Source organism: Pseudopodoces humilis, chromosome 22, assembly GCF_049639895.1.
Source record: "Pseudopodoces humilis isolate 2021_Gansu_Grassland_sample_001 chromosome 22, ASM4963989v1, whole genome shotgun sequence".
NCBI lineage: Eukaryota > Metazoa > Chordata > Aves > Passeriformes > Paridae > Pseudopodoces > Pseudopodoces humilis.
Window position 1 is genome coordinate 5,699,481 of NC_142221.1, and position 15,835 is coordinate 5,715,315.

A 15,835-nucleotide genomic window follows, 5' to 3' on the forward strand; every position below is an offset into this window, starting at 1 on the left:
TTCCTTCCAGAATGCCTTTAGTTGTTTCCTTTGGCATATGTTTAATACTTATCAGCAAAAGTGATCAGTTTCTGTTTCCTTTTTACATTCGCTGTTAATTGCTCTGAAGAGACTACGACAGGGAAGGTAAAGATTATTGGTGTGGGTCTCCACTGCCAAAAATTCCACATCGTGGGAAGGAACAAAGGGCAGAAAAACAAAACCAGAAAGGATGTAAACTAATCACCATATCAGGATTAGTTTGTTTTAGCATGGCTTCTCAACAGTGATTCAACAGGTTATGTTTAAGAGACCAGGTTAGTAGAGACACATGACTGGATGAAGACAAATTCCACAGAAAAAAAAAACCTACCACAGAAACAGGGAATTAATTTGGTCTGGGACAATATATCAAACAATATACTTCAGTCTTCATAGAGACTCTTAAAGACTAGTGAACAGATTTGTAATAAAAGTATTAAAAAAACCCTTTTTTTTCCCAGCAAAATTGAAACATAGTCAGAAAATGTACTTCAAAAGGCACATTTCAACTCAGATGGAGAAAATAGCAAATGTCCTAAAACATCACCATGTCTAGTTTCATAGTTGATCCACACTCAGAGAATGACAAAAAGCAGCAGTAATTTTTCAATCACATAAATATTTATTTTACTACAATAAATTAGTGTAAAATAGAATTTGGTGAAAGAGAATGCTCTGAAAACTTCAGAATCATCCCAACATTTTGGAAACAGCACCCCTTTGTTCTCTGCTCTGTCAAATGCGAGCAAGGAGGGAAGCAGCACTGTCCTGCTGCAGTGACCCACCTGTAGGAGTCGTTGAGGCGAGCGTGCCTCTCCGCCGCCAGTGTCCGGATCTGTTCCCAGTTGGCAATGAGCTCCTCCCGTTTCACTTGAATTTGGGAAGCATTTATTGGGTGAGACTGCTGCAAACGGTCAGCTTCTGCACACAGGGCCTTCACCTAAACCCAGGCACAAACTGTGAGTGAGATTCCATTCTTTTACAAGCCAGTTACCTTGTTTAAACTGTAGGTAAAATACATCTCATAGGGGTACCTTATCTTCCAGAGCTGCCAGGTCTCTTTCCAGGCCTTCGTGCTTGCGCAGTAATGCCTGCACACTGGCTAAGTCTCTGCCAAAATCATCTGAGGCCATCAACTGCCCTTTCTCCTTAATCCAGCTGATTGTTTCATCCACATCCCTTCAAAACAAAGCACAAATTGAAAGCAATTTGTCCTGTGAGGAAAAAGGAAGGAAGCAGGATGCACTCTCATATGTGTGCCAGACGTACTGGCATACAAACCCATATATATAAATACTGCAGCTAACTACAAACATCCGTTAGAAAACAAATAAATAAGACTTTCTTTGCATTTCAAGAAACTTTGAAGCATATTAACAGACCACTGTCACCAGATGCAAACCAGGAATTACAGCACCACTGAGTACTGCCGTGGAATGGATATATTTCCCACTCTGGACCCTTCTCCAACTTAATTACAACTAATATCAAAATGCTGTAAAATGGAGAATAGAAAGACATTGCTAAAATCCTCCAGAACAATTGGGCTGACATCCAATAAAAAAAGCACACCCTTTCAGGGTCATCTAGGACAGAGCTGGGGGAAAAGCCCTCAGAGGAAAGGAGAGCAAAACTGCCATTAGCAGGAATGAATAAAACTGACAAGTTCTGAAAAGCTCCATCAGAATGCCCATTCTAAAGCAATTGTAGAACAAGGAGGTCTTCATTCAGCAAGTCATGCAGAAGAGCAAAGCAAAGCCATAGGAGACAGTAGCTCTTCTCATACTACTGTGTGCAGCTGAATGCATCATTAAACACCCACACAAGGGTTACATCATTCAGCAGATCCAGCCAAGTTCATACCTGTTGAAACGCTGAACTTCAGCTGCCCCAAAGAGTTTTCCTTGCCTCTGAAGGGCAAGTCCCTTAAGACGCTGCCAGCTTGCATTTACTTCATCTTGTTTGGACTTTATCAGTTCCTCTTCAGGGTGTGTTTCCTGGCAAGCAAAGGAAAAATGGTGTTTTCATATGTTCTTTGGTTTTACGTCCATTGACAAAACGCTGCTGGTCTTCAAGAGATCAATTTATAATTTCTGTCCTTTCCAGATGATCACCCAATTCAATAGTTTCCCTGAAATTTCACTGTGCAAACATTCAATACTCTTGTAGTGTTTTCCCTATATACTAATTAGTCCATGGGAAGAGTACTGTAAACAGTATCTTCTTTTTCCCTGGAATGAAACACTTCCTGCCCTGCCTCCATCCTTGATCAGGCCCCAGATATCAAACCAGAAGAGATATCAAACCTCCTTGTCCAAGGTAAATAAATTTGCACCCCAATATGAAGTTTCTCTTACTAATCACTACTCTCCACATCCCCAGAAACATTCCCAGATGGGGCAGTTATTCAGGCTGTTCAGGACAAGTACAAGTGAATCAAATGGCAATCATTTAAGGTGAAGATAGCCAAGCACCCATGTGATGCAAAGCTTAAAGATCTGCCCCAAACCAGGGGGGAAAGAGAGGAGGTTAAATACAAATGTTTGCTGCAGTAACCGAATTGCCAAGAGAGATTTTCAACACGCGTAAATGCTTACCTGGATAAGTTTGCCAGCAAACTGGTTCACTTCATTTACTCTTTCCTCATGAGCTGCAAGGTCCGTCTGGAACTCTTCAAACTTCTTTTGCAAAACTTCAACATGCTCTAAGTCCTGTCCAAGTTCTTCTGATGTCACTATTGCTTCCTAGCACATTGGAAAAAAAAAAAAAGTTAATTTCAGTATATCCTATGGGAAATCACAATTGAAAATTAGGAATCAAACTGTCCTAATTTTCAATAGGTCAAAGACAATCACAGTGCTTAAGGTCAGAAACTACAAACTTTCTTCATTAAACTCCATTCCCTGCCCCAACACCTACCCATTATTGCAGAAAATATGCAAGATCACTAAGGGGATTATTTTTTCATCTTCCTTGGTCATATTAATTTTTCAAGTACAAATTCTTAGCACACAGAGGGACTAGACTTTGTGCCTTTTTACACTGTTTATGGGCATTTGCTGTAGGCTTCTGACGCAAGATTTCTGCACAAGAAGTGCAGTGCTGTATTCAGTAACAGTTATACAGTGTTTACAGCTTGAACCCACAGTGATATGAAACAGCAAACCATTATTTACGGAAATCAGTGTGATTATTTTGTGGCTTTTTTTCCTTTTGATACTGCGGTTTGTGGTCTGCTTCCTTTCGAGTTTAATGAATCAAGAGCCAACAGTCCTCCTGCAGTTCATGTCCTTACAATGCATATCTAAGGATATTCCAATCATTTAGTAACTATCTACACACTGCTTGCTGCTTGAGCTGGCTCCTTTCTGAAACAAATAGTTTAGAATATTTATTAAAAAAATATTAGCTTTTACATCTTGAAGATTTCCCTTAGAGAAAACTTGAATTTTATTTGACTTCTCAAAGCAAAGAATGGATTAATTGTGCTAAAAGTACTCTCCAACACACAGGCTTCTCTTAGACTAAGAACTTTTATTGTGGCTGCAGAAGAACAGCAGTAGTTTGCACACTTACTGCTGATGCAACATGAATAACTAAATAAATGTACAGGTCCCTTTACAAGCTTTCTGAGACTACTTGACCTCCAGCAACTCTATGCTGACAGAAATTTTCCACACAAACACATCAAATTTCCCATCAAGGACACAATAAAGGGAGGTAATTATACACCTTATCATTGATCCAGTCCAAGACATCTTCACATTCCCGTAAATATTGCACCAACTTCTGTGCCTGCAATAATTTGACTCCCTTCTCTCTCATCTTTTCCATCAGTAATTCCCATAGTCGATGCAGCTCCTGCAGTCGAGTCTGAAACAAAAGGATGTTGTTATTAAAATCTCCTGTCAAAGAAGATGATATTTATTCCCTTCCTGTCCTTAACAGTAGATTTATTTATTTTTCTGAAGTTGTACATCCTAAATCTTACTTTAGGCAAAGGGTGAGCGACAAACCTCATGATTTTATCTCCAGTAAATAGTTTCCAAATTATGTAAAGTGTTGTAACACAAAATTAGAAATTACTGGACTGATTATCTAGAAGGTTATTACTAATTAATGAAGCTCTCAAATAGTTATCTTTACATAACTATGAGCTAAACATAATGAGATAAAATTTGTTTTAAATTCTATGTTAGTATGAAGTCATACCAAAAATATGCTGCTCTCCCCTTCAAATGTTTGGTCTTCTATATGAAAGTCAGCTGCCAATAAATGAATTGCATATTCCTTTGGGAATTTATTCTTACTTAAGACAACACATTTGTTTCAGGTCAAACTTATGCCATTTCACTGTATTTTAACAACTTCTCTTAACACTAAACAGTTAATATATTTAACTAACATTGTGAAGTGACATGATATGGACATACTAGGAGCAATTATTAGTTTTAATACTGAGTTTCTCTGGCTGCACTTGGCCTTTCAAAACTATTGGGAGCCACTATGAACTTTATAGACAGCAAAAACTAAAACCACACTCCCACACATGCACACAACTTGCAAAACAGGAAAGTAACTGCTCCACCCATTGTCTGTAACTTTGCTCATCGAGACCGGAATCCTGAAAGTAATTCAAGAGAAGCTTTTGAACATCAAGGGTGGATACCACTTAATCCACTCAGAAAGTTCTGTTCAAGAGGTTTCAAGGGAGGAAAGAGCTCTGAGCACTGCCCAGAAGGATGGTGCAAACTGTCAACCAAGGAAGGAAGGAGACATTGCAAAAACAAGTTGCACTGCAGAGCCACAAGCTTCACCTACTCGTATGTGGGACCCCACTTGGGTGGCCGTGACTATCGGGCGCTGGGCAGTCCGGTACGGCGTGAAGGACTGAACCAGTAAAGGCAAGTTAGAATGAAATGCTGAACTTACCAATTAAGTTTGCTAATCACTACAAAAACATCTCATCTTGGAACAGTTCTCCTCAGAACCAGATCCAAAAGAAGGTATGAGCTAGGTGCTCATGAAAGAGAAAACCACTACTGAGCTTTACAAATACAAATTTTCTTGTGATTTCATTAATCAAATACCTGTATAATTTTTAAGAGAGGTTTTGAATATAGAGTTACCTGTGTAATCTGAAAGAAGTGCTTAAGGAAAGGCCTGTAAGAGTGGGGGAGGGAAAAAAGCTTCAAAACTCACTCTTATGGTTTCAGATGCAAAATGGCTTTCATTAATCATCTGATTTCCTGTCTCATCCAGTTTAATGATAGCTCCTGAATTGGCCTGCACCTCAGCTTCAAAGGCTTGGTGCTTCTGCAGCTTCCCCTGAAAGGAAAACATCAAAGAATGCAACTGAGATTTGGTGCAGGGACTCCTCCACATTCCCCAGCAGCAAGATTTTAAGTCTGTTTTATGCATATTCAGGACTGACAAACAAATAATAAAACTGCACAGTTGAAATCAGTTGTATCATGTGGTGGATCCACCGGTGGATTCAAACATCCCAGTTTTAGTTATTTCTTTCTTGTGTTTGCTCTTGCACGTGACAGTGTTCAAACCCTTGAGAACCTGTCAGCTAGTTAAACCCATACAAGCTTATTTTCTACAAATTATCTTTTTTATTTTATTTTTTTTTGTGGAAACAAAAAGTGTTAATTCACATTTATTCAGAGTTAAGGCATCCAACAAATTCTAGGATTAAATGAAGTTGGTTTTACACTTTGTTACACTGAGCAACTTTTTCTATACTGATGTAGCATCTAATCCATTATTAGAAATATTCCAACTACATCAGCAAAAAAGCCAGGCTTTTGAAGAGCACTTTGCAAGGTCATGGGTATTTGCATCCATCTTTCTTCACTCTCAGATCAAGTTTCATTTCTGTGTTTGTTCTATCCCAGCTGACCTGTAACGCCTTAAAATTAATAGTACAGGAAATATAAAGTGGCAAGAGGACTTGCCTGCAAATTGCTTGGATCTTTGTAATTTTCATCAGATGCAATCTGCAGTTTCTCTTGGATCCATTTCTCAAGCTCATCTGCATCACGCTGGAAAAACTGGAATCGATAGGAATCTTCAAGTTTTTGGCGCCTTAGAGAAGAGAGTTCCTTGAACCTGTGGTAACGGTCCAAAACTTGCTGACGCCTCTCTTGGATATCTTCTGCTGTCTCCAACACTTTTACACCACTTGGGTCCATTTTCTGAAAGCAGAAATAAAATCCCATTATGTTTGTCTTACAAAACACTGATAGATCCAGAAGAGATCCATGCAGAAAAAACGCTGACTTTACAAAATCACATTTGGTTTACTTACAGTCTTTTCTCTGTGTGCAGGTACGTGTATAAAATATAAGTATCTTAAATATAAATAAAATCATACTTCTAGCAGAAAGCGATAAAGGAAAAATTACAAAGACATTTAACACCTATTTGGTTTGGTCAAATATGGCTGCAGTCATATAAAGTCTGTGTCATCTCAAGCTGTAGCATGCAAGTGTCCAATACAACAGCTAAAAATGTGGGTTTGTGCACAAATATGTGTAGATACAGACATAATATTTCTTGTACAACATACAATATCTTGAAATATTGCATTTAAAATATTCAATACTAAACTAAAGAATATTACTCTTCTTTAAGCAACACTTAAGTGGCCCACATGTATCTATATACACTTACATACATATATAGACCCACATCTCTGTCTGATGCATCTCTTTGTTCACTCAATTAAAAAAAGTTACAAACCCATCCTGCCACTCTCTGTATAACCTTTCAAAAGCCAGTAAGAGGCTTCACAGATCTGGCCTTAGACAACTAAGTCAAGGAGCATTTTGCTTAACCAATGATCTTGCTCTGACTGAAAATCCTTCCATATTGCCTTATGTACTTAAACCTAATATTGTTACCCCAGGCAGCAAAGACCTGACTACTGATCTGCTTTTTCTCTTTTTTTATTAAAATTGCAACAACCTTCATTTTCAGTTCCTAATCTTTCAAAAAGCAATTTGATTTTCATTAAAAGATCTGGGCACTAGAATAGAACCAAAATACAAATTTTAAAAGTGGAACTATTATTATCATTGAAGTTTGAATATTTAACCTCTTATTTAACAACTAACTGCATATCAAGAGGTTGTTGCAACAAACACTCTGTGCCTGAACAATTTTGCAATTAATGTCTTCATGTACAAGTGTTTACATGAGTCACTTAATGCTTTTCTACCATCAATTCCGCAATCTCCAAGCTAAAGGTACTTCTCCTCAATCCTATCAGACAGGGAAGAAACCCAGACTAGAACTGCAGACTAAAAGGCATAGACAATCAATTAAAATACATCATTAAATATTAAATTGTTATTTAGTCATTAGTTAGCTGTATGCTTTAATTAGATGTGTATCTTGAATAATTGTATGGAACACTCCACAGGTTGGAAAGTGATCTACAAGGGCCATGTTTCCAAGCACTTGTAAAAGGACAATCTGATAGAAAGGAACATATGGGGACGAATCCACACATTCCTGAGCTACCCTTCCAAGGTCCCCACCCTCCAGAGGACAGCCGTGCCAGCAGCACTCCATGCTCCCATGAACTCTGAGCCCCAACTGCACTGCGGCACTTGCAGGAAGGAAACAAATTCAGCTTTGCTTTTTCTTCCACTCATTACTGTCAAAAGAGGGCAAGGAAAAAAACCATCCCGGTGTGTGCAGACTGTGTTACATAAACGAAGCCCAGGTTTTGCCTGGCAGTGTTACCAAAATCTCCACTTGATTAGTGTATCTGAGTATTAAAAGCTCAAACCCCTGAACATAACTCGAGCTCAAGCACAGATATGGTTCCCTGAGAAAGCAGCTGTTTTTTCCAGCAGTCTTTCAAAAAGTGTTTTTCCTCCAGGAAAGGAAACTATTGCTAAAAACTTCCTTTCCTCCCTGTCATGCTGTGTTTGAATCCCAGCAACACTTCTTTTAAACTGCATTGTGTTCCAGAATAACACAGTGGCAGCTGGTCTAATGTACTGCATGGCTGGAGCCCCTCTGCTGATTCTGGTTTTGGGCAGTGCTGGGAGAAAATTAAATCCTGGTCAGTCTCTGGAACACTGTGCACTCATTCACTGTACAATACAACTCAACTTGTATTTCAATATTAAAAATAACCTCCGCAAAGTGATTTGAAAACATTTTAAATTATTTATTTAGATTATTAATCTAGGGAAATATTTAAATTATTTAAATTATCATTTCAAACATTGTTACAATATTGAAAGCCAAATGGGAGACCTTCTGTAATTTACCCTGGGAGCTGGTTTGTCTCTCACCACACAAGCCAGGCAATCTGGCTCCTCTTTTTGCTGGAATTGGTTAAAAGAAAGGCTCCTTTTGTAACTACAGTGGAGCGAGTCAATTGTAAAAGAAGTGCTTTAGTGTAGCAATAATGGACTGTTCTTCCTGCAGCCCCAGCCGACGTCAGCAGTGTCTGTGCTGCCAGAGCCACCAGGGAGCTCAGAACTCAAAAGTCATGGATGCTGCAGAACAATGCAGTCTCCCTCCCTCCTCCCATGTATCACCTCCAACAGCAGCACTCCCTGGAATACCAAGCACTCCTCCAAGACGTTCCCAGAACTTCCCAGTTCAACTACAGTGTTTGAAGACACCTAGGATACACCTCTGCACTTCTTGCACGAATCCCACCAAGTGAAAGTTGTGCTTTGTGTTTTGAAGGTGAAAAGCACTGGGACGTGACTGTGCCAGGCTGTCCCCAGATAACCGGTGTCATCCCTCCAGCCCCACCCGGCACAGCCGGAGCAGGGTGATAAGGACGGGGCTGAGGGAACTTTCCAGGCCCCAGACAGTGGGTCTGGGCTGTCCAGGTGACATTTCATTCCTCCTTTCATGCTGTAAGACCGACATTAGATCAGCTTATGTCTTAACTCAAAAAATCAGAAGTGCTCCTTCACACTGGACTGTTTTGGTGATGTTACTCAAAATGGAAAAAAAAAACCCAGCCAACAAAAAGAAGTAGTTAAATTAAGGGAAAAAACCTGAAACAACAAAACAAACTCATTACTCTCATCCTTCCATCTATGCCTTCCCCAGTCAATACAAATTATACATAACAGCACACTAAAATATACAGCTGCAGGTATTTACAGACACTGCAGTGCAACAACGATGATGTCAGCAACACCATTCAAGTTCAGGAACAGCGGAATTGAGGTGGGTTCAACAGGAATTACAGTGGTGCCACACAGCAGAGCGGTCAGCATTTCCCTTACCAAAACATGTTTTGAGGGATTTAAAAGCACAAATGTGAAATACATTCAGTGCTAGGCAGAAGATTTTAGTGTATTTTTAAAATCAATTACATGAAGCTTAAAAAAATTAAATTCTTTTGCCTGGAAAACTATCATAAATCAGTATATAAAGATCTTCAGAAGTAGTAAAATAATTTTCTCTAAAGACAAGTTCTGAGGTGTTACATATATTCAGCATACATCACCTCAGCAGTAGCCTGTAACAGAAATATTTTCTCTACCAAAACATTCCTGCTTCCCAAGTATGCACACATGAACAGCTCAATGCATTTTTTTTTTATGTTCATCAACATCACACATCGTCAATCTTGTCTAAAGATTTAACTGATAGCAGCTACTCCCTCCTGGGGAAGGGGAACAGATTGCTGATCTTTCTTCTTTAGGCAGAAAGTGGATGTGAAAATAACCTTCAAAAGGATGGAGGAAAAAAAAAAAAGCACACACATTTTCCCCAGTTTTCATTTCTCCCATTCACAGCTCCCTCAAAACACCAGGGAAGAAACAAACCACCATGACTGCCTGGTTTAGGGAAGTCCATAAGTTCTTGTACTGCTGGAAAATCAAAGAGAATCCTTCTGAAAACATGCACTGCAAAGGGAGCTTGAGCATGTTGTGTTACAGAGGAGTTAAAGAATGCCATATCCTATCCTAGAGATCTAAAACACTATTGGGACAAAAATTAATGCCTGGCTTTTTGGTTTGTTGAATTTAACTGTACAAAATAAAGACATTTTAAGGTTAGACTACATGCAGCAGAACACTATGTCCAAATATGCTATTAAGGAAGGTCACTAACAGCCCCAAACCTCCACAAATTCCAAGCCAGAAAAATCAGTCAAGCACTGCAGTACAAAAAAAAAACAAACAAACAAACAAACAAAACAAACAAACAAACAAAAAACCAAAAAAAACCCAAGATGTGCTGAAGTTGCTGTTTGAAGCTGTAGACTCCTATAGACTCCTACAGACTAACCACAGTGCAGGTAAAATCCAAACCAGCCCCAAAAGCAGGTAACACAGGGACACAGAAATTGTCACATTAGAAGAAAAAAAAAAAGTAAATTCTTTAAACCAAAGTGGTTGAAAAGCTGATGATTTAGGCTGACAAGAGGGTTTGAGCACAGCCTCAACTATACACTTTTGAAATATGAAGACACATAAAGCCCTGTTCATTTTTAGCCATTTAATCTTAAAATCTCAATTCCACTATTTAAATAAGAGTAGTTGAAATTTTTATTTGAATTTGGTGTTTTTACATAGAAGGGGGCTTTTTTGGATTTGTTTTTGCTTTAACATCACAGACCTTTGATTAAAGTATCTAGGGCTGGCAAGGACTGCACTCTGCTGAGACTCCTGAGAAAGCAAATTACCTTGACTGCATTGCAGAAATGCAGAGTTTACAGGTAATGCAAGATTATATAATTAACCTCAGTGTTTTTCATCCCTATTTTGTTATCTTTCCATTATAATTTTAATTGCAGTATAAACATTTACATCACTACTATTTCCAAATAAAATCCAGTTGCTTGTGTTCCCCAGCTGAAGTCTGATCCATACATCCTGTTTATTTTACCACCACTGAAACAGAAGCATCTCTGTGTGCAAACAGTTACACCACAACAACACAAGGATTATAAATTTGTGCAAGTGGATGAATAGGAACCAAAGCCAACTTAGAATGCACAATGTTCTACACTGTAAATCTCCTCACGGTTGATTTGCAGATGCTATAAAGAAAAAGATTCTGCTCAGGTACATTTTAAAATAAAAACCTCTTTGAAAATTAATCAGTATCAAAACCTGATTACATTGAACTATAATCTTCTATAAAATGTTCACACATCATGCATCACAGACAGAAATTAGGCAACTCAAAGTATTAAATGAAAGACAGATCAGACTCACACTAAGTACAAATAAAGCACCTGCTGTATAGAATAAATACAAACGAGTGGCTTTTGTTACAAACAGGTCACTGCAATAAAGGCAGGCAAGTGTGGCAAGGGCACTTCATGCATTACGGAAAAATACCTGGACTTTGACTTTACGAAACGATGACAACATGATGGAAGAATGTAGAGTCTAAAAGGGAGGGGGAAATCAAGATAACATTCATCTAATGATCAGCATAAGGATATGGCTAAAATTTTTCTGTCACAGTACCTGTTAATCACTTTCCTTTTGCTTCCTTGTTACATAAAACAATTTGGTGTTAGTGTTACCCAAGTTATTGAAAATGACAGACCCCCCCTCATGCAAAAAGGTTACAATATCAACAGGACAACTTAGTTAATTCAGTACTACTAACCTTTCCAGCTAGTTCAAAACAAACCAAAAAACTACCATCATCTGAAGGTCAAAACAGAAAGTAAAGCAAGTTATCTGGACTTGGCAAATGATGGTTCTTGCTTCAGCATAATCAAGCGTGACAGCTTAATTTGAGGACACAAATTCAACCAGAAGGTTTGGAAAATAAGTATCTATAAAAATGTTGATTTTCAATTGCTACAACAAAAAATGGACAAGTAGCACTTGTGACAGAAGGTATTTTTTGAGACGTAGCTGTTAAGCGAGTCCAATCCACTGAATTTTCAGCTGATAATGTCCTTGCCTTCCCCAACCCCATGGACACGCTGCAATCCCTCCATAGAAAACTGCAGCAGTGTGTGTGTGTGTGCCTTTGTGCCTGCTGGAGCTGCGGAGGTCTCTGTGGCATTTGCACAGCTTCACCTGTGTCAGCTGCAGCAGGGAGCCGGCACATTCCCCCTCTGCTGGACCCATGGGCAGCCCTGGGAGCACAGCCTGGGCCGTGCTCGCACAGTCTGTCTCCATCCATGGCATCTGCAGTCTGCTCCACCCCATTCTTCTGCTGCCTACACTCACTCCAGGGACAAATGGAAAAAACAAACTCCCACACTACACTAACAAGTAGAGAAGAAAAGGGAGGAATTCGTATTATTTCCTCCGATAAAAGGGAAGTGATCAATTGTCTCCAAAAAGCAATGTATTTATGACTAAAACAGTTACAACCCCATAAATACATTAAATGGACAAAAAAAAAGGCAGTGAAGAAACCAAGTTATTTGTGTTAAATTACTAAGGTTAGCTGTAATTGTCATAGCTGAGAAACACAAATTTCTCACCAAGAGGTACCACTCTCCTCCTTAATTCTCCTCCAAGAGAATTAAGGCCTCTCTTATCCTACAGCTGTGCAGGAGAAAAATGTGCAAAAAATGCTTAAAATGTGTAAACGTAACCACCATTTTTGTTATTCTTGCTACCTTTGTTATGAAAAAATCAACCAGAATCATGTTTAACTTCCTGAACTACAGATCTCATATAAGCATTACAGCTAAATCCCTTTCTTTAAATAAAATTTTGATTTCAGTCTGACCAATATGGATAGTGTGGCTTTTTATTTCAACAAGAACTGAAATAAACGACTTCTTGTGAACAATGTAACCTGTTATCTTGGCTCAAGTATTTGCTACAGCTTAACAATTCCGTTATTACAGTTACAGATCCTGCACACAATGCAGCAGAAAGCAACCCATTTCCAACCTTCTGTCCATTATCTTCTCTGCACAATCCATAAATAAGGACAAATTAAGATTTCAAGGAAGAACTCTCTGCTACTTGTATATAAATGCATGAAAATCCCACAGTGGGATTTAAAATTTCTTTTGAACAAATCTGAATCCCTGACTAAGGCCTTTCAGTGAACACAGTCATTGGAATCTTCTGGCACTTTGCTGAAAACAAAAATGCCAAAAGAAAATGGATTATTTGTTTTCCAGAAAGATACAGAACCATATCAGGCTGAGTTGGCTTTTTTTGGGTTGATTTTTCTTTTTTTTTTTTCCCCCTGATATGTTCATTCGCCATCTCCAGACAACTGCTCTTCAAAACCTATTTAAATATGTATGAAAGACTGCTCAAAAGTCACGTACATTTTCGACTGGAACACGAACCTGGTATATGATAAAGCAGCTACAAAAAAATCCTGAACAGCCAATATGAACCTGCTGAAAAAATATACAATGATAATTGCTTGGTTTTCCTCCAATATCAGGGAAAATGGTTGCCCTATTGGCACATATTTATGACCCAGCAATGCAGATTTATATTGTTCTAGCCAGGTAAGGTGTATGCAGTTAACAAATTGAGAAACACTTGACTTGGATTTATTTTAAATTAAAAAAAAAACAAACACAAAAAACAACAGCAACAAAAAGACCCCAAACACCCAGGGCAGGGACAAATCCTGATTCTTTTACAAAGGAAGCAGTAGACCTTGCCCTACATACAAAGTAACACATATAAGAAAGGAACAGAGGTCGGGAGATTTCGTTTAAATGCCTCCCTGCTTGTCAGCTCTGCTGAGCCACCCCCGTGTCCGTCCCTCCCCGGAGACCCCCGGGCCCTGCGGAGCGGGCTCTCCCCGCTGCCCCGGCCCCTCCATCGCTCCTTCCTCCTCCTCGCCGCATCTCCTGACCTTGGACAGGGCTGGGCAGCCGCGGGAGCCATTGCTGTGCGATGGTTCCCGGCGCCGCGGAGCGCAGGGGGCTCCATCCCCCGGGAATTCTCCCCGGGAAATGCTGGGTGGCACCCCTGAAGGGACGGGCGGTCACGGCAGGGGCTGTTACCCGCCAGGGATGTTATTTTCCACCTGTTTGTCCCTCCCCGGGGCGCTGAATGGGATTCCAGCCGCGGGTCGCCCTGCCCAGGGCGACTACGGCCGCTCCCTGCCCGCCCGCCCTTCACCCGCGCCGCGCCCCCGCCCTTCGCTCCGATCCGCTCGCCCGAGGGCCGCGGGGAGACCCCGGGCCCGGCTCTGCGGCGCACCACGATAAAGAACCGCCCGGCGGATACGGAGAGGGCGAGAACGAGCGGCGGCCGGGACGTCCGCGGAGGCAGGGCCGGCCTCAGCTTCCCCAGGCTCACCCGCACACCTGTGCCCGGCTGTGCGTACGGGGCTGGGTGAGCCCGAGCGGGGCGCGGTGAAGGCCGCGCGGCGCCCTCTGCCCACCCTTCACCCCATCCCCTCACCGGGTCTGTGGGTGCGCAGGGACCTCCCGCCGGCTCCGCGCCCTCCGCCACGGACCGCGCGCGCCGCCCGCGCCCGCCCTTTTATAACCCAGCCGGAGGTGACGTCAGCGCCGCAGAGCTGCCCTGCCCGGTGGGCGGAAAGAGCCGAAGGACTTCGGAAAGAATCGGGAAAGGGGAGGCCACGCCCACCCGATGTCCGCCGGTGAACGATGGGGACCGGAGAGAGCCGAGTGAGTCCGGAAAGCGACGAGCAGCTCCGGAGAGACCGAGGTGTTCGAAAAAAGCTTGGGAGAGGGTCCGGAACGGAACGAGGGGTTTCAGAAGGAACCGAGCGCTTCCGGAAAGAGCCGAGCGGAGGAGGAGGGCGCAGAGGGCATTTGTGCCCTGTAGGGACCGGCCTCGGGCACCACAAAATCACAAGATTAGAGGGGAAATCGGTTAAAGTGTCCGCGTAGGGGGGCGGCAGAGGGGTCTCTGCCCCCTTCTCCAGCGTCAGAGTCAGGTTGGTTCTCAGTGAGTCGAGGTTCTGTGGCTCAGTGATGGGGACAGGGCCCCTGTGCAGCATCCAGCCACTGTCAAAGCAGCAGCTCTGTTAGTTTTGTATTATACTGATATGTATTTATATATGTATAATACACACCGCCCACACACAGACACACACGTGTATATATATAAATTATCTATTCAGATGTATAGGCAAGAGTGGCTGCCTGAAGCACCATGCAGTGTCACCCAGAAGCCGGGCAAGGACACAGCATCAAAAGGCAGTGAGAGCCTGTCAAGGGAAAGCTATTTCTGAAAAGCTGATGCATAAATTCAAGGGAAAATGAGCCTTTAGCATTAAATCAATGTTTAAAATAGACACATTCTACTCTAAAAAAATTTAAATAATTAGAGATTGGAGGGCTGGAAGGCAGCAGGAATGTTATTGGCTCAAAGTGGTGAGTGGGTTTGATGGCTGTGTGAATTAATAACACTTTGAGTGAAGTACTTAATTGGAAGCACAGGCACTTATGGTGACATTGCATCCCTGGGACTGCCTGGAACTTCTGTCTCCAAGCAGGAGTCTGACTCACATCAACTTTGATGCATCTCATCCTGAAGGCACAGTATTTCCATATCTGCAGTGCTCTCCTTGGTCATATTTGATATCAACACACGTAAAACTACCAGGGATATATGCATATGACCTTATTTGCACTGAATCTTCACAACACCAACTGGCTAACATCCAAACCTGCTAAAACGACAAAAACAAGTCAAACACTCAGCTCAAGCAGCAGATACAACCTCAAGCTACATCTAAAAATAAATATTGATTCTCATCAAGCACACACATTATTTAGAAAATCTTATTAGTATTTTTAAAATAGTAGATATGTGGATGCTCTTACTGAAGCAGAAAAGGATACCTTGTTTTTTTTATAAAAATATATACTTTTATTTACCCC

General features: G+C 41.1%; 1 protein-coding gene across 13 annotated transcripts in view; it reads right to left on the reverse strand.

The window, feature by feature from the left end:
* Positions 1 to 14,461, reverse strand: part of SPTAN1 (spectrin alpha, non-erythrocytic 1) — a 46,119-nt gene extending 31,658 nt beyond the window's left edge. For 12 of the 13 annotated variants that reach the window (XM_088065629.1, XM_014256268.1, XM_088065625.1 and 9 more), the window contains exons 1-9: positions 13,307 to 13,360; positions 11,367 to 11,417; positions 5,985 to 6,224; positions 5,224 to 5,349; positions 3,754 to 3,894; positions 2,619 to 2,765; positions 1,885 to 2,018; positions 1,056 to 1,200; positions 807 to 961 (exon numbers count right to left, since the gene is read on the reverse strand). In XM_088065629.1, coding sequence (XP_087921755.1) covers positions 807 to 961; positions 1,056 to 1,200; positions 1,885 to 2,018; positions 2,619 to 2,765; positions 3,754 to 3,894; positions 5,224 to 5,349; positions 5,985 to 6,224; positions 11,367 to 11,399 — 1,121 coding nt within the window. In that variant the 5' untranslated portion in view covers positions 11,400 to 11,417; positions 13,307 to 13,360. Of the gene's footprint in view, positions 1 to 806; positions 962 to 1,055; positions 1,201 to 1,884; positions 2,019 to 2,618; positions 2,766 to 3,753; positions 3,895 to 5,223; positions 5,350 to 5,984; positions 6,225 to 11,366; positions 11,418 to 13,306; positions 13,361 to 14,384 lie in introns of those variants that run through there. The other variant, XM_014256262.2, reaches the window with a different exon arrangement.
* Between the last annotated feature and the right edge of the window lie 1,374 nt (positions 14,462 to 15,835).